Source organism: Asterias rubens, chromosome 5, assembly GCF_902459465.1.
Source record: "Asterias rubens chromosome 5, eAstRub1.3, whole genome shotgun sequence".
NCBI classification, from domain to species: domain Eukaryota; kingdom Metazoa; phylum Echinodermata; class Asteroidea; order Forcipulatida; family Asteriidae; genus Asterias; species Asterias rubens.
In genome coordinates this window covers 14,521,179-14,541,068 of record NC_047066.1, presented here as the reverse complement: position 1 = coordinate 14,541,068, position 19,890 = coordinate 14,521,179, and the positions used below count along the sequence as shown (strand labels likewise).

The 19,890-nt window shown below is 39.0% G+C and overlaps 1 protein-coding gene across 2 annotated transcripts; it reads right to left on the bottom strand.

Moving 5' to 3' along the window:
* Positions 1-976: 976 nt before the first annotated feature.
* On the bottom strand, positions 977-18,587 carry LOC117290967. 2 transcript variants are annotated; one of them, XM_033772554.1, is made up of 4 exons: positions 18,242-18,587; positions 6,091-6,157; positions 5,043-5,292; positions 977-1,180 (listed from the first exon to the last, which is right to left on the bottom strand). In XM_033772554.1, exons 2-4 carry the CDS (start codon positions 6,120-6,122, stop codon positions 1,025-1,027), a joined length of 438 nt encoding a protein of 145 aa, XP_033628445.1. In that variant the 5' UTR covers positions 6,123-6,157; positions 18,242-18,587; the 3' UTR covers positions 977-1,024. The 2 variants fall into 2 exon arrangements, with proteins under 2 accessions (XP_033628445.1, XP_033628446.1); XM_033772555.1 differs by having other exon boundaries at positions 5,085-5,292.
* Between the last annotated feature and the right edge of the window lie 1,303 nt (positions 18,588-19,890).

The following is a 19,890-nucleotide window of genomic DNA, read 5'->3' as shown; positions in this document are numbered from 1 at the left end:
GTATTATTTACAATCATGCTCATCCACTGTAGAACAGAAATATTGTTTGATGCTCAGAAATTATGAATGGGTTCCACAGTTTCAATTTGATTCAAACTGTATAGAAGGCACCCGGCACCTTTAGTAATTGTCAAGTGTTGAGATACACAACACCAAGTGAAAAGACTGGTCTTTGACACCTACATGTGCCAATGGTATCCAGTGTCATTGTAAAACATTGCAACATATGTAAATATAGAAATTGCATAACTAATTAGGACAAAATTTCTGCACTAGCCGTGTAAGCAAAGACTGCCTCGTAACAGGGAGTACACAAGTGCACAAGCCAAAATTCCCTGCTAACCTATGAAATAAGCTCAACAGAAATCCCTGCATCTGTAATTCTCCACTTACAGGCCAAGCGCTGAATTTCTGCGTGCTAGCAAAGCATGCCTAGTAACGTGGAGTGCACACTATGCACAAGCCGACACCCCCTATTTACCAGTGAAATGCGCGAATTCCCTAACATGTTCTTTGCTTTGGTAGGCAGAGCAATGAAATGGGGACCAGGGGCCGATTTCACACAGCAATAAAATTCATCGCAAGGCATATTTTCAGTATACTTGTACATGTACCATAGTGATTTGTATTGTGACACTTTTCTTAGCAACTACGATTGATTTGCAGTTAGGCCGAGTAAAAAAAAAAAACATGTTTCACGTCCGGGTTTTTCAAAAACAGGAGGAAGAGGGGCTTTTTATTTTTTATTTTTTATTTCAAGATGGCCGCCATTCTTTGTTAAAATGTCAAATATCCATTGTTTTTTCTACTGCTGAAATACACAAAACATAAATGAAACAATTTAGTCGAGGCATTCAGACAAGACATTCAGATTGTTTTTGCTGAGATCATTTAAAATCACCCTATTTAAAAAAAAAAAATTAAAAATGTGCATAAAAAAATAAAATAAAAAATAAAATAAAAAAGGAGGCGGCCTGTAAAAAGGAAGCGGGCGGGGACGCGAAACATGGCCTTACGATCAATCTTAGATCTTTGTGAAATAGGGTCCAGGTCTCTCCAAAAGCCTACCTTGTTGAGAATCGTGGGCCTCATCGCTGCTGATTTCCTCAAGCTCATCGTGTCCTTGTTGGCCGTCCCTCAGGGCAGTCAAAGAGGGCGTCCTCTTCCGCTGTGTTGCAACCTGTAAGGAAGAGCAATGGGCATTTGTGTAAAGGGTTGTGTGTCATGTTCTAAAGGGACACGGTAACAGAGCTCGAATTTCGGGAAACAACTCACACGGCTTATGGTTCAACATTTTTACTGATGACCAGAAATTTGTTTTCCAAGACCAGAATCAAAAAGAGAAAACAAACTTTTCTACACCGTTTAACACATAGATCAAGATTCTTTTAGAAAATGTATGCAGCATCTGAGACCTTATTGCAAATACCCAGTACACGCGTGTTAGGCGTGGCGTGCATGCTGTTCTAGCTAGCGATCAAGTTGATCGCTAGCTAGACCAGCACGCACCTCATTTAACAGTTAGCGCTTGTGCAATGGGTATTTGCGAAAAGGTTTAGTATCACATTCCAAAGGGACACAGTTACAGGGCTCGAATGTGCCCAGTTTATGTTTGAGCTTCAAACTTAAAATTACCAGCTTTTTGAGGCTTTTTGAAATTCTGTATAACAAATAAACAAATCTGTATTTTTCTAACCAAACAAAAATATCCATCTTGTTGAATTGTGTTGCCTTGGTTAATCCCAATTAATAGTATTTTTTTAGTGTTAATGCCCTCTTGTGATAATATTATGGGTTGTACATTGTACGATTGAAGGCACTTTTTGGGTGCATATCAAATATAAAAGCTCGATTTGACAACTTCAGAATACATATAGATCGCAAACCTGTGAAATTGCCACTGACAAAGTGGCAATAGGATGTTCTTACAAAATAATCCCTGTACATAGTGCTTTTTAAAAGCTAGTCAATGCTAGTTGGACCATGGACAAAAAGAAAACCAGTGTTTGGAAAAAAAATAGGGTGTTATGCTTTGCACTGTACATGACGGGGATGTAACTGAAGGATGGGTATAATTCATACAGCAGATGGTGATACTTTCAATCAACAATCTTTCTACCATGCACAAATTAAAGTTTTAATTCCAAGTGGGAAACAGTGTAAAAATTGCTCATTCACATGCAAGTCATTTGGTGCAGGTAACGATTTCGTCCAGCAATTTTGCATTATAGCAAAACTTGTAACGTGTTTTGTGCACACTGAATGCTAATATTGAGTAGCAAATGCTAATTTTTGACTAGCAACTGGAACATTTTATGAAGCTGTACAAAGGAAATATTAAGTGGGAAACAGTGCAAAAATTACTCACTTTCACTTATATGCAAGTCATTAGATGCAGGGAATGATTTTGTCTAGTAATTTTGTATACACTGTACAATGTACATATAGCAGAACAATTAGACTGTGAACATGTTATGTGCACACTGAATACTATTGCTTTTGTATTTTTCAACATAAATGTGTCATTATTGTATTATTGTTTTGTAAATTTACATGTATGACAGCATTGAAATAAATTTTACTGAATGAATGAATGAATGCAATTCATTGGGTAGCAAATGCTAGTTTTTGAGCAGCAACTATGTAGCTGTACAGAGGAAATTTCAAGTGAGAAACAGTATCAACATAATCAAAACAGCTCACTTTTACATGTAAAGCCCGGTTCATACTTCCTGCCAATGCAAATGCGATACGAATGTTGACGTCACAAATTCGCAACGAAAAATTCGCAGCAGTTGAACTCCGCTCAACTCACTTGCGAATATTACTGCGAAAGGAGGGTTGTGACGTCAAATTCACTTCGCATTCGCATTGGCATTCGCATGAAGTATGAACCGGGCTTAAGTCATTAAATGCCGTGACAAATTTTTTCCAGGAAATTTGCATAGAAAAACAGAATCAGCCTGAACATGTTTTGTTCACACTGAATGCATCTCATTGAGTAGCAAATGAGTAGCAAATGTGTAGCTCTACAAAGGAAATCGTTCACTGATGTGCTGATAAAATTTGCCTTTTCAAAATGGGGGGAGGGGGGATCTTTTTGACACCCCACTTGGGATATACCTCCCTTTGTATTAATTTCTTTCGTGCCATTTTTTTTTTTTTCAGTGTGGCGTATAATTTTTGTTTAAGCTTCAGTATAAAGTGCCCTTGGAATTAATCTAGTTGTTTCTTACTAAATTGATTTGCTGTTTAAGAAAGAAAAAAATTACTAGAGCAGGATTTGAACTAAAGACCTCCAGATTCACGGGCCAACACTTTTCCAATGGTTCCTTATTTAGGAACAAGGGTTTTCGCTTTTAAGTTCAATTTTTTCCCTCTCAGAAATACACACATTAATCTGGACTTGAATTTTGCATACATTACCTTCCAGATTAGATAAGGAATACAAAATTGTTTATCACACTCTAATATATTTTTCATCAGGGAGACAAAGAATACATTTTGTTTGCATCCTTACACCGATGTATTAAGCACTACTCAACACTTTCCATGAGTTCTGTGGAAAAAAATACAGGCATGTAACCTCGGGTGTAGTCTTGGTTCCAAGACCATTGGTGTTGCGCGGTCACACACAACCAACGCTCCGATTATGCACGGCAAAAACTGTACACGCTTGTAATGAACGAACGCTAGCGGGCGCTCTGTTTCTCTGACAGGACATGGTGAGATCCGGAAATCAGAGAAACAGAGCGCCCGCTAGCGTTCGTTCATTACAAGCGTGTATAGTTTTTGCCGTGCATAATCGGAACGTTGGTTGTGTGTGACCGCGCAACATCAATGGTCTTGGAACCAAGACTACCTCGGGTGGGATTCAAACCCCTGACCTTTGCACTGCGGGGGGAGATGTCTCACCTCTAGACCACCGAGCTAGCCCTACCGGTTGTTCCGCTTTAAAGGCACTGGACACTAACGACAAAACAAGTGTTAGCATAAAAACTTACTTTGTAACAAGCAATGGAGACCTGTTGATAGTATAACCAATTGTGAGAAACGGCTCCCTCTGAAGTAACATAGTTTTGGAAAAAGAAGTAATTTCTCACTAAAGTATTTGAATTGAATTTGAGACCTCAGCTGAGGTCTCCAAATCAAGCATCTAAAAGCACAAAACTTGTGCGACAAGGGTGTTTTTTCTTCCATTATTCTCTCGCAACTTCGACAACCAATAGAGCTAAAACGTTCACAGGTTTGTTGTTTTATGCACGTTGAGATACAAATGAAAAGACTGGTCTTTGACAATATCAAAGGTGTCCAGTGCCTTCAAAAAACATACAGAGTGCTAAAGATAACTCTACTGTGCTATAGACAAATCCATGCGTGCAAGTCCTGGGCGCCGCCATGGGCGTCGCGCGCCACTGCTGGGTGTAGCTGTGCCTAATTTTGTGCACAAAGACACAAGAAAAACAGTTCCCTTTTCACTTTTTATGGAAATTTAATGTCTTCCTCGACAATCTATGCAATTTTTCTGACATGGCTGCATGTAAAATGACGATTTACAACATTCTTGATATTTTTTTTTTTAAATTAAGCACAAAGTAAAATAGTCACAAAGTAAAATACTGAAATTCTGACAAAATACTTATTTTAATGACGATTTTATGCAGTTTCCGCATCTTTTCCCCAAACTCACCTAAGACATCATCGTTTTCAAGATGATTCGGTTTTTATTTAGTTGCAAATGTTTCTGGTCAGTGATCTACATTAGTATATCATGGTGTCCTGGAAAGGAAATTGTGTAAGTCGTTGAGGAAAACATTTAATTTCCATAAAAAGCAAAAATTAACATGATTTCCTCATGTCTTTGTGCACAAAACAAGGCACATGTACACCGCAGCAGTGACGCGCGGTGCTCAACACATGTGCGCCTGGTGCGCGCCTGAATTTGTCTGTACGTGCTACATGTATACACGTATGCTTGTCATGTACACAGTATACTACAACATGGAAGGAGCAAGTAAGCACTATACAATAAAAAAGCCTACGTGTGTTTCACTCAATGGAAGAAGTCTCTGTGACGGGCTTGCCTCATAAAAGTCCAGCTCTTCATCTGAATCATCCTCCTCCCTCTGCGCTTGCTGCAAGAGTTCTTTGTCTTTCAAGGTGCGAGACTGCTGCCCGTCAATTATGACCACGTCTGCATCAGAGGGAGGAGGTTCAGCATTGAGATCCACCTCATGGTAGGAGGAATTCAGTGTGTCCGGCAGGAAGCCATTGTAGTGAAACCTCTCTGAACTGTAAAATAATAAAAACGAGCATTTGAAAAACGAAACAGGTTTCATTATAAACCCCTTTGTATGTGACGTCTATAACTTTGAACAGCGCCCTCACTGAGGTCAAAAGCGACATATCATTGAATAAGAATTGTGCGCAGTGCATACATGTACAGAGACCTTTTTGCAAATACCCATTGCACAAGCGCAAACTGTTGAATGAGGTGCATGCTAGTATAAACTAGCTATATAGCTAGCAATCAAGCTTGATTGCTAGGCTAGACCCGAATGCACCACATTCCACGCCTTAAACGCCTGTACCGAGCCTTTGCAATAAGGTCTCTGCTTCTGGTCTCTGCATTTCAATCCTTTGACCTCGGCGCCGAGGGCCTACACAGGGAGTCTATACAAAGGAAAACAATCTTAGGAAGCACAACAGACCTAGGTAGCACTACCAAATCATTCTCACCAGAATAAAGGTTACACACAAAAATATCAAAGTCTAATGTCATAATTTTATTACTGGTATTCTGCTCATTTCTGCTCAGCAGGAAAACATTTTAAAGCAATACTTTTTTCACAAGCAGTTCTATGAAATATTGCTTAAAAACTTTCTACTAGGCAATAGGCCCTATAGGACAAAGTGTTGTTGTGCTTAGCTATTTTATTTTGCTTAGGATGCCCCTACCCCAAGATGCATTTACGAGGGCCCAAGATAAATTTCCCATGCTCTCTTTCAAGGAGATAAAGTTCTACAAAGCTAGTAGTAAAAAGATTGAAAAACTGAAACAACTATCATGACTGGTATGGAAATACTCACCGTGACGCAACTTCAGCTTTTTTATCAGCCATTTTGAAGATGAAGTCTTTTGATAGCGAGATCAGTGCTGGTGAGAAAATGAAATACAAAACTGTTATCAAATTTACTTTGATTTCGCTATCACATCTCAATGTATGTTTCTAACCCAAGAAAAACATGGTAGGCCAAATTCCCTCAATTTTAAATTAGGCTGTGTCCGAAAAGGTGACTTCGGCTAGATCGCGCGCATCTGCCTATTCTTCAACACTGGCAAATGGGCTGATCTAGCAGTATAGACAAATCCAGGCGTGCAAGTCCTGGGCGCCGCCATGGGCGCCACACGCCACTGCTGCGGTGTAGCTGTGCTTAATTTTGTGCACAAAGACACAAGAAAATCGTTCCCTTCTCACTTTTTATGGAAATTTAATGTCTTCCTTGACAGTCTATGTGATTTTTCTGACATGGCTGCATGTAAAATGACGATTTACAACATTCTTGATATTTTTTTTTTTAATTAAGCACAGAGGAAAATACTGAAATTCTGACAAAATACTCATTTTAGTGACTATTTTATGCAGTTTCCGCGTCTTTTCCCCAAGCTCACCTAAGACATCACCTTTTATAAGATGATTCGGTTTCTACTTAGTTGCAAATATTTCTGGTCAGTGATCTACTTCATGGTGTCCTGGAAAGGAAATTGTGTAAGTCGTTGAGGACAACATTTAATTTCCATAAAGAGTGAAAATTAACATGATTTCCTCATGTCTTTGTGCACAAAACTAGACACATGTACACCACAGCAGTGGCGCGCGGTGCTCAACACATGTGCGCCTGGTGCGCGTCTGAATTTGTCTATACATTGTACATGTGTAGCTCTAGCCTAAGTCGCCGTTTCAGACCCAGCCTTACCTGCAGTTGACCCCTTGCGAAACCTGCTGGTAAGCTGAGGTCACACGCTTCTTTTACGCATCAAGAACGACGATCATCCAATGATCTGCCTCCTTTGTCCACCAGGTAGGGCACTGCTTGAAAGTGGTACATCATTGTACGCAAGGGGGCCTACACGGACAATACCAGGGTCCTAATAAACGTACATATTTTCATATAACCACAGTCCAACTCCCGTGGTATGGTTCAAAACTCCTCTTCTGTATTTGCCACAAGATACACATTGAGCTGATATGATTGTACTAAACCGAGTACTTTTTTGTTTTTGTCAAAGCAGTAAGTATTGTACATGTATACGAACAATGTGGACGTTCACTGCAATGGCGATGTTCAGTATTATATGATTCGGGCCTACAGGGTTATAGAACAAAGCTGACACATCCATAGAGAATTTTTAGTTGTAGATGTGAGTTTTAAGTTGTAGATGGAGAAGCCAATCATGTTTAAATATCCAGATGGTACACAGTTTTTTTCTAGGGGGGGGGGGGGTATACATATTGAATAAGCAAATAGATGATCCTTCCATCCCTTCCTTCCTCCACCATGCGTTAGATTAAGGGAATCAATGTGTGGTAAATTATCAAGAACTAGGAGGCCTCGACGACGGGTTTAAACCACTAGTTGAAAACCGATTCAACACACTTTGATTCCCATTCATAAATACCTTTTCGGTCAAAAACCATCAACACTTTTTGGTCAAAAAGTAAAACAAATGCAAAAATTATTAGTGTCCAATGATTTCTTTCAACACAACACCCCTCCAGCTATGATTTCAAAGGCCCTCGGGTAAACAACTCCTTATAATAAGGAAATGCTATGCGCGTCGAGCGTATCGCGTGATGTCGCGTGATGTCGCGTGATGTTCAGCCGTTGCTCTCGACCAATAGGAATGAAGAAACTGTCTTATAAGCACAGGTGCAAGCACGCGTGTTACCCCCATGTTTCCAACACTTTTTACTAGTCCTAAACAAAGGTTTGTACACACCCACGTGACGGGCTCTCCACCAAAAGGAATAGCGAAACTGTCTGAGGTATTTATGAATGTTAAATTAAACCTGAGAGGAAATTTCCAACTATGACTTTCGCAGATTGTATACAAACAGTGCATGTTAAATTATTGCAGCCTTTTTGGCATGTATTAAAGGATAGGCTGTTGAACAAAAAACTTAATTGTGAGTGAAAATTTTGAAAGCTTGCGACCGCAAAGTGTGAAAGCTAGAGAGGGCGACAGCTTGAAGGAACGAAGCCTGCTTCTAAAAGTAAATTTATCTTTGCTTTTGAAAGCCATATTCTGCAATCTGGGGTGTTCCATATAGTTTTCACTTCATTGTCTTATATGGATTTTATCTAAGTTATAAAATATAATCATAAAAAAGGGGGGAAATAATTTTTTTATTTTTTTATTTTTTGGGTTAATTTTTTATTTAGGGTTCGTTTGGGGGGAGGCCTGTTAAATACGGCAAAATCACATAGCCCTTTATAAGCACATGAGTAACCAGTAATTGATTATATCTCCAGTGTGCCCTTATTGATTGCCCCCTTTTGATTGCCTTGCTGATGCCCATGAACCCTATACTAATTCCCCTTGAATCCTACCTAAACTAATGCCCCTTAAATCGTATACTGATTTCATGTTGAGTGGTTTCCACTGAGGACTGTGACTCTGTACATTGACCTTTACAAGGGCAAAATCACGGCTAGACATAAGAGCAAACAATGGTTACAAACCAATCACACTGTACAGTACAATAAAGGGGACTGTTTGTATGATAAATTAGCAGCCTTGATAACTGGCCGCCCCAAAAAACATTGATATGATTGATGGTGCCCTTTGTAATAGCGCGCTTGGGTGTGTAGTAATTTGAAAGAGAATAACTTTGCATTGAGTGATATGGTATTGACTCAATGCTCAAAGACATAAGGGGGGGGGGGGGCTCTAAAAAGCCAAATTCGGTAGTATAAGTATGTGTAGTATTAGAAAGCAAACATTGCTTTTAAAAAAGTCTCTGCTAAGCAAAAATAAGCAGTATGGTATTTTAGTTGTTATCCTTTTTTCCAGAAAGTATCTTTCTGTTGTGCTTAGCTCCTTTTTGTGCTGAAGCAGCTCTGTGAAATTTGGCCCTGCTTAATGCGGATTGTACAAACAGTCTCCTTTTCACAGTCTACAGAACTGCACATTAGGGCACAGAGTTTTGAATTTGTTCCCACCCACTTCCAACTTGAAGTGGAAGTGTCGTGGCCGAGCGGTTAAGAGCACCGAGTTCACACTCTGGTGTTTCTGATCAGCAGAGTGTGGGTTTGAATCCCCAGCCGTGACACTTGTGTCCTTTAAAAGCAAAACTCTTTACCACTGCTTCGTCCTTCGGATGGGGCGTAAAGGCATTGATCCCATGTGTTGTGTAATGTATGTAAAAGAACCCAGTGCACTTTTTAGAAAAAGAAGGGGTTCGCCCCGGTGTTTCTGGCTGTGGCTGCTGTATGCGCCATTGCGTCTCAGAATACATCACTGCAATAACCTATCTTTCTGAATACTCAGCGCCTTGAGTACCTAGTTTGGTAGATACACGTGTGCGCTATAGGCCCTAAGACTTCGATATTATTATGATGTAACCTCCATCATGCAAGTGAGCAATAGGGCCATCATATTTTCAACTCAGAAAGCACTCCCAACCCAAGACACCCTAACATTTTGGGGAAAGCTGGGAACAGAAGACCTCGTCTGGGCCCAATTTAATAGAGCTGCCTAAAGGCTCTGTACACATTTGGTAATTACTCATACGTGTATACTAGAGTAAACCCTTACTTGGTAGTGAGCAACAGAGAGCTGTTGATAGTAGGCCTATAAAAGATTGTGAGAAACAATTCCCTCTGAAAGGTGACTGCTCTATATTCTGACATCCCTATGTTCCGACACCCTTATGTTCCATCATAGGGGTGTCGGAATATAGGGGTGTCGGAATATAGGCTGACTTGTCGGAACATAGGGGTGTCGGAACATAGGGGTGTCGGAACATCTATAGGGGGGTCGGAATAAAGGTGTGTAACCCTCTGAAGTATTGTAATTTTTGAGAAAGAGGTAATTTCTCACTACAATAATAAAATACTACTGGCCAGAAGCCTTTTATTCCTATCTGAAAGCACACTATTTTCTACAAAAAGGGTGTGTTTCTTTATCATTTTCTTGCAACTTCAATCCCAATTGAGTCCAAATGTTCACAGGCTTGTTATTTTATGCATGTGGGGATATACCAAGCAAGAATACTGGTTTTGAGAATTACCAAACGTGTTCAGTGCCTTTATAAAGCACAAAAAGTAGCTAAATTACCATGTCACTAAATATGTAGTTACCAGTAGGCCTATCCTGCTCATTTCTGCTTAGCAGACTACGGAAAGCACTATTTTCTGACTTTGAAAGCAGCTCTATGAAATTGGGACCAGATGTTAATTGGCTGTACATGTATAGAGTGTTTTTTATGTGATTAGTTATTGTTGAGCAGTCCACACAATGAATCCAAGGACTCTAACAAAAGGGATCCAGGTGGTCACAATGGTGCTCCAATAGACCGTGTTGAATAAACACTTTGCTGCAACGAAAGTGGCCATCTTGTAGGGCAGGCCGTATACGTGCATCTCACATTACGTGGCATACTATGTATTATGTTTATCAGAATTTATTACAGTATGCAGTAATAAAAAAAAAATTAAAAATGTAATTTACATATTTTTGAATTTGTTTCCCCACTATGGCGAGCCATAGAATCCCAAATAGCAACCACATCATGTAATCTACTGAATGACTGGAGGAGAATGAAACTCAATCTAGCAGACGATCATTTTGATTGTTGGTATAATAAAGCGACAGTGATCTATACCAAAAATTTACTAATTTATATTCGTTTGAGCGTCACGTACCACAGGATTTTATTCTTTGATTGATGAAGCATCAATTACACAATAATAATATAGTTTTTGTATTTTTTACTTGTAATTATGTGCTTTTCAGCCTGCTTGGCCGCCAGTGCAGTGAATGAATAAACCAGAAAAATAATTATTAAATCAAACAAGGTACGTCATTAGCAGATAAGTCTTGCTACCATTTTTCAAGTACTCGGTTAATGGTGCTACCATGACCACTACACAAAAAATCGCGACTACTTGTTTTTGGTGAACCAATGGGAGACTTTCTGGGACGATAGAGGGCAGCAGACTTACCGGGTAAATCCATTGTTCTCAGAATTATGCGCATGTTCAGAACTACGTAAACAATGGAAATTTACCCGGTATGTCTGCTGCCGCCTAGCGTTGGAAAGTCTCCTATTGTGTCGCTCACGACTATTCATGACAACATAATTTATGTACTAAAAACACAATCATCAGACATCAATGACACAAACCTTCAACCCTTTTCAGCTTGAAATTTTACTATATTTGCGTTTTTTTGAGAACTCAAAATTAGTCACGACTAGTGTCATAGTCGCGACTAGCCGAGTAGTAAATTTCATTATAACACACCTCTTGCTCGTTCTGTATTCTGGTTGGCTGAAACACGGTCACGTGGGATGAACTAATAAGATAGGCTAGTGATCGCGCGCGTGTTTCGGGAATAGTACCAGAGCGGGCAATAGTCTTTGAATATACAGTGCCCGCGGTAACAGCGCCCTCTCTTAACTTGAACCGTGAACTACAAAACTCCTTTTTCTGTTCTTATTTGACATTTAAGACCGACGAGCTGTGTTATAAAACACATGTTGACTGGCATATTTCGGTAACTAGTTTACGGCTATTCCCCCTCGGGCCTGTGAGTGACCAGAGGAGTAGCCTATTTCCCTGCTCTTCTGGTCACTCAAAGTCCCTCGTGGGAATAGAAGTATACTAAATACCTCGTTGCCAGTCAATATGTGTATACATGTACTACACTAGTCATCCAAGAGTATGGCTAGCTCCCCTGCGCCTGCCTACTCCATACTCAATAGACCTTTTCGCAAATACTGGGGCCCGTACGTAAAGCTTGGAATTAGGTGCATTGTGGTCTAGCAATGCACCTCATTAGACAGTCTGCGCGTGCACAATGGTATCTGCGAAAAGGTCTATGATCATGATGAGAGGAACATGATGATGACATTCGTTCCGCTATCCTCGACGACCTTCATGACCATAATTCCCCCCCACCTCACCCATGCTCACTCTCTCATCTCATCATGCTCATACTATATTTGTTAGGCCTACCTTTTTTCTCAAATTCCCTTATACATATGTGATGTACTTACTTAGTATTGTTTGAAGCTTTGCATGGTGGTGTGGAGAGATAAGAAGAAACTACATGTACATGTGTATATAAATAAATAGCAAACTTGTGGGTACAACCAAGTGTAAATCTCTTAATTAGGTGAGTGTTGGCTCTGAAAAGAACCGGTCGGGTCTCGATGTTTCGAACACTATACTCTGGTCGAGACCTACTCCTAGAACTATTTCGGGTTCGTACGACTATATTACGATAGCCGGACGAAACCGATAGTTCTAGGAGTAGTCGAGGCCCAACCGGCTCTTTTCAGAGCCAACACTCACCTTTTTTATAAAAAAGATTTACACATGGTCATGATGGTTGTACCCGCAAGTTTACTAGTATTATCCTGGTGTCATGTGTTTTCAGTAGGATAACAGGAAAATTGTTCACAATCAAAAACTAAATTTCTTTTTTTCAAATCATCTATCCAATTTTTTAACAATAACCCTTACACTTCATGATGTGTCGAAATTTTTCAAGTTTTGGTTTTACGTTGCGAGAGACAGTCCGCCATTAACAGTGCTTATGCATGCACGACATTGGAGCAACGCACATGTTTTAACACCTTTCATTGGTTGGATTTTATTGAATATTCAGAAGCTAGTATGGCGTGCAAAGTAAATCAAAAATATTATTCAACTACTACTTAACAAATTTAATTACAATTTTGTCCTAAGGCATTTTGGCTACTATATTAGAATCCAGAGATATCATAAGGCATGAAAGTAAAACACCCCACCCCCCCCCCCCCCCCTTGAAACACACACACTTCATAACAATCCGTTTTCCCCCATTTCAGACCAGTAATGTTTGGTTTCAGGAGATAATAAACCAATCTATGATATTTTATCTTTAATATAATGTAGACTTAATATTTATTACGCTTAATCGGAATTTATTACAGTATTCAGTAAATAAAATAAAAATTATTTTTGGTCATTTTCACTTAAAATATTTTAATATTTTCCCCATATTGGCACACCATAGAATCCCAAATAGTAACCACCTCACATCATCCATCTAGTGACTAAAGCAGAATGAAACTCAATCTAGCAGATAGTAATTTTGTTTTTAGTAGACCAGCCAAACTTTAAAAAGTGCTCTAGAAAAAAAAACCACGGCATAGTTTGTTAATGGCTAGCATCCATGGTAGATGTTTGGATCATGGGCTCGGGAAGACGATTAGGGTGGATGCCCAGCTTGATTTTGAATTTTAAGGTCATTTTGGGGTAAAAAGGTCAAAAAAGGTCAAAAATCAACATTTTCAAAATTTATGTCAAATTTATTCACATTTGATAGATCTATCCATGAAATGTGTTTTTAACTTTATGTTGATACTAGAAACCTATGTAATTAACGTATAAACTTTGACCTTGTGCACAAATGTATAGCAAAACGAAGTGTAAAAGTGTGATTATCTTGAAAAGGGTACATTTTGAGTACACCAATTGTTTTTGCACTCCCCATCCTCATTGGTGCATTTATTGGTTTCAAATAACTTTTTTTGAAAGGTAAATATACCCAGGCAGTTTTTGAGAAAAAAAAATAATTCAAATACCACCTTCATGTGGGGTCTTACCGACTTATTTTAAGGTCAAAGTTTCAAATAAAGCAAAAAATTAGCATTTTTGAAATTTTCACAAAATTTGATTCGAAGTGATAGATCTATCCATAAAATGTATTTTTACGTTAATGTTGATATGCCAAACATATGTAATTAACGAATAAACTTTGACCTTGTACACAAACGTATAGCAAAGCAAAACGTGAAAGTGTGATTATCTTGAAAGTGTAAATTGTTAGTATACCAGCTTTTTTTGCACTCAATGGTGCAGTTATGTATTCAAACAACTATTTTTTTTGAAAGGTTAATGTACCCAGGCAGTTTTTGAAAAAAGAAATTACTCAAATACCACCTTCGTGTAAGGTCATATTGAGGTCAAAAAGTGCCAAAAATGTCAAAATTTAATTTTTTTTAATTTTTTCGCCAAATTTTACCCCAGGCGGCAGATCTATCCATAAAAAATAGTTTCATCGTCAAAATGACATGCCAAGTCTGTGAAATTATGAGTTAATCCTTTGTCTTGTACACAACGTATAGGAAAATTAAATCTTCAATTGCAATTTTCTCAAAAAGTGCGTATCTTGAGCAGTGTTTTTGCACTTTCTATCCCAGCAATGCATATAAATGTTTGAAAACAACTTTTTTTGTGAAAGGTCAATATACCAAGGCAGTTTTAGTTTAAACTATATTCATATTACACCTTCCTCATTGGTAAATTGAAACAAGAAATGCGTATGCTGATTCATGCAATTAGTTTGATATAGTAGTTGTATAGTTTGATGTGCTCAAAAAATGCATGTTTGTATCAAAGTTATTCCAACACTCCCAATCTTTCCAAGTACATTATATGCAGTTAAATACACAACTTTTATTAGTGAATTAACAAAGTTGAACATTCTTTTTGCAGTAAAATTTTGTTTTTTCCTAGGTAGGCCTACACATTGTAGCTACGATTGGGGGTATGGGGTATCGTGCAGTGGAACATTGTATACTTTCTTATCTGGAGTGCCATTAGTCAAAGCTAACTCCAGAGCTACATGTAACCAGGCACACCAAAACCAATACAGCTTGACATACTTTTATGCCAAGTTTCTTTGATGAAAGAATTCTCACTACTCTTCAGGCACTAGCAGACAGCAATGACAATCTCATCACTTTGATCAATCAGTTTGTGGACATAACACAGGTCAGAAACATTCCATCATCACAGTTGCCCGGCCACTATACACTTCAGGAAGAAATGAACTTAAACGGGCAAGTCCAAAGTTTGAGATTTAAATCTTTTTCAAGGGAGGACTACGTCTGCTTAAACAAATTCAACAAGCACTCTAGAAATCCAAACTCCCGACTGTGGTCTCATTACATTGTGATGGTGGAGATTGAGATCCAGGACTCGGAAAGACAGATACTTGATCACCAATCTGGAAGCTTTTTCCGTAATGCTGCCGTCCCCATCATCTATGACCACAGTAACTTTGATCGATATGGATGTGTTCATCTGGCAGATATGAAACTCCTCAAGAAGGCAGAGATGTTGATGATGTTTAGAAGCTTTCATAACAAACAGTAAGATTTGATGTGTTCCGACTAAACCCAACCTTGGCGAAGAAGATGACACAGACTCTGATATTGTTAGAGAGATACCACTGGTGTCTTTGACAACCAAAGACATGCACCAGTTGCTGTGGTAAAGTGATCTTCTAACAACTCCAAATCATGAAACGCAGTATATAATAACCATCTGGAAGCACCGTCTGCTTCAAGAAACTGATGGTTTTAGTGACGCCCTGAAGAAAACATTGCGCAAAAACTTTCTCTGATCTGTACAATGCAAATGTTTCAAACAAACGAATTATGTACGGTACAAAAGCCTATCAAAACGGACAGAAAGTTACTGCAACAATTGCTCAATGCTGCCACTGGAACCTACAACCTGGTCTTGATCGCTAGATTGGAGAGGGCTCCACCAAGGCAGTGACACAGTCGAAGAGAATGGGAAAGAAAAAGCCAATTCGAAAGTTCATCGATAGACCGGGGTTCCACACCTATACACGTCAGGTATGGGCTATTGAACAAACCTGATCTCAAGTTCTTGTCAGACGTTTTTGTAGAAAGGGCAAGGGTCTACTGGAAAGATGAGGAATAGTACAGGCGGGGGTTCCTTTATGTTACGGAAGCCATGGTCCTTTAGGAGAGATGACGTTTTGAGGACACCTTAGCAGGCTGACACCCGGTTGATGCTCCATGCATAGAGGCAGTCAATGAAGGATAAGAGTGATTTGCAGGTGGAGAAATGTCACATTTGTGTGTTCAAAAGCGTCAGAAACTTGGAAATAAATGCACATTAGTTACCCGATCGGTGCAGTAACTGAGAGACTTGCCAAGCTTACATGCTCTTAAATGATGCAACACAGCCTCTCCTACATGACCATTGGGAAAAGCAAGTCTCCGAAAAGCGAAGTTAATATGTGTCAAGGGAATCGGCCGTTAAGGAGAACTTGCTCTCATTGAGCAGTTTGGTAACACTTGTGCACCTTGGTATAAAATCATCAACCTTGTCAGGCTCCAACTCTTTGATAAATAAGGCGAAGAAGTGCCTGGAGATGTTACCGCCAACAAGAGATGCACTGAAACTTCACACAGCATAAACTAGGAATACATGGACGTCTCATCTCTCACACTGACACGGACACACATGAGCTTAAAAGAAAGAGTGGGGTTACCTGGAAGACTACCCCTATCTCAGATGCTTGATTTGAGCTAGTTTTATTAAGGTGCAAATCAAAGGGCACCAAGTCAAACTGTAAAACTATGTCAAACTGTTCTGCGTGAATAGCATACAAGTACCTTTTTGTTTCATTTTACCACATAAGAAAGTCTGATATGATTTTTTTTAATGCCTTGGTATATTGACCTTTCAAAAAAAAAATTGTTTTCAAACAATTATATGCATTGCTGGGATAGGAAGTGCAAAACACCGTATTGTGCTCAAGATACGCACTTTTTGAGAAAATTGCAACTTAAGATTAAATTTTCCTACACGTTTGTGTACAAGACAAAAGATTAACTCATAATTTCACAGACTTGGCATGAAACTATATTAAATGGATAGATCTGCCGCCTGGGGTAAAATTAGGCGCAGAAAGTCAAAAAAAATTAAATTTTGACATTTTTGGCACTTTTTGACCTCAAAATGACCTTACACGAAGGTGGTATTTGATTTTTTTTTTTTTTTTTAAACTGCCTGGGTACATTAACCTTTCCCAAAAAATTTGTTTGAAACATATATATGCACCAATGAGCTGGGGAGTGCCAAAAAATGCTGGTATACTAAAAATGTACACTTTTCAAGATAATCACACTTTTACGTTTTGCTTTTGTATACGTTTGTGTACAAGGTCAAAGTTTATCCGTTAATTACATACGTTTGTCATATCAACATGAACGTAAAAATACATGTTATTGATAGATCTATCACTTGGGGTTAAATTTTGTGAAAATTAAAAAAATGCAAAATTTTTGCCTTATTTGAAATTTTGACCTTAAAATGAGTCGGTAAGACCCCCACATGAAGGTGGTATTTGAATTATTTTTTTTTTCTCAAAAACTGCCTGGGTATATTTACCTTTCAAAAAAAGTTGTTTGAAACCAATATATGCACCAATGAGGATGGGGAGTGCAAAAATAATTGGTGTACTCAAAATGTACCCTTTTCAAGATAATCACACTTTTACACTTCGTTTTGCTATACATTTGTGCACAAGGTCAAAGTTTATACGTTAATTACATAGGTTTGTAGTATCAACATAAAGTTTAAAATACATTTTATGGATAGATCTATCAAATCTGAATAAATTTGACACAAATTTTGAAAATATTGATTTTTGACCTTTTTTTACCTTTTTACCCCAAAATGACCTTAAAATTCAAAATCAAGCTGGGCATCCACCCTAATCGTCTTCCCGAGCCCATGATCCATACATCTAGCATGGATGCCAGCCATTAACAAACTATGCCGTCCAAAGTGTAATTTCACACTTTGGCTGGCCTACTATTTGAACTTTTGAGGTTGGATGATGTTTCTTTGACTCATTTGAATGTTGGCATAATAATGCACTTAGTGATTAGTACCAAAAATCAATCATTTTATAAATGTTTGAGCATAACCAACGACAGGAAACTTTTTTCTCAGCATGATTAAGCCTGATGAAAATACAGACAGTGAGTAAACTGCATAGCTTCTGTCACCGGTGCAGCTTGCACAATCTCGAGGTAAACGGGAATCAAAGTTGGGGACCGAAAACATATGAGGGTCGATAACGTATGACGCTACGATACGTGTAAGTATTATTTATAGTTTCTCCTTATGTACTTACTTGTCAATTGGTTGTTAAGAACCTCTCTGCTACTACAAAAGGGGGCACTTGATGATGCCCGACGATATGAACGGTGTACCGGTGTGTGCACTGCACACAAAATCACAGCGCAGACTTCGGTTGTTTGGTCCTCCTTCCTTGACCTTGCTGTGGATTGCTGTGTGAATCACACAGCGCGGGGGGGGGCTGTTTCTGGATGCAACTCACACACGTTTGTTTGAACACTTTTTTTTACACTTGGTCCGTTTCATTTTGAAACATTAATTGCATTACTAAACTTTTGACTGTTTAACAAAACTCTTTACTATACTAATAAATAGAGAGCATGCAGTATGCACACCGGCTGTCAAAATGCAAAATGTGGCGCTCTGTGATTTATTTGCACACTCAACAAACCTGTACAACGCCCTCTTGTGGTGATCATTGTTGATAAGACGGACATTATTTTTAGTCTTCTTCGTGCGACATTCTAACATCATTACGAAAAGGCAGAAAAAACTACACATACAGTACGTGACTTAACATGGGGTTTTAACTTTGATCTAAGTACATTAAAGGCAGTGGACACTATTGGTAATTACTCAAAATAATTGTATCATATAAAACCTTTTTGGTAACAGTAATGGGGAGCTGTTGATAGTGTAACGTACTGCCAGGCCAGGGTCCTTGTTTGCTCTGGAGCCAAACGCAGACAGAAAACAAACGAACTCAAATTCCGTTCAATATGAAACACACTGATTTATTTAATACTTCGAGAAGAACAACTTATTCCATGCTCACTCACTGAACTCAACATTTGGTCTGTCTACACATCTTAATCATACACAATACATTGCTAGAAAAGGCGCCAAAACAACGCATCCGGTCCGCGCACCTGGATAATCTCTTATAATTATGTTATACAATGTTATACATCATCGATAGTTCGTCCAATCACAGAACAGTTCACCAAAAGTTCAAGCCAGCTGCCGTGGGAGCGTTGTCCTCCAAGATCCGGCGGGGCCACTCCAACGCACCGGCGGGGCGCACAGTTTCAGTTCGTTACATTGCCCCCTCCTTAGAATCAGCCTATTCTCCGGAATAGCTGCAACAGCTTCAATACAGCAGCACATTCATAAAGCAAAACAATTTATGGGGTTTCCTCGGGGAATGGTGATCGATGACGATTCTATTCCACAACTTGGGGACACAGAATCAAGCAAGGATCCACAATCGACGGGGCTACCCTCAACAACACATTATTTACAGGTTTATTTGTTATCTACTTTAAAAGCAAAATCATTTCAATAACTAGTTTTGTCTAGAAAACAATGATGGTGTCCTCAAAGGATGTTGATCAATGTTGCTTCTGGTCCCCAAAATGTTCACACAGAAATCAAACAAAGATACAACAGACCAATGACGACGACCCTACTATACAAAACAACAAAGTGTTCCACAACAGTTCAGTGTTCGATCCTCAAAACAAAACAATGTCCATCCAAGAGAGGACTTCTCTCCAGTCATTGTTCGTCGTAAACTGTTCTAGCTTCGGCGCCTTCAGCAGCGAACTTGGGCCATACGGTCGAACACTTGACACATTCTGTTTGGATTCCGTGTGTAGTGCCGGCGGGTCCTTGGTCGTTGGTGTCGGCGGATCCTCTGTCCAT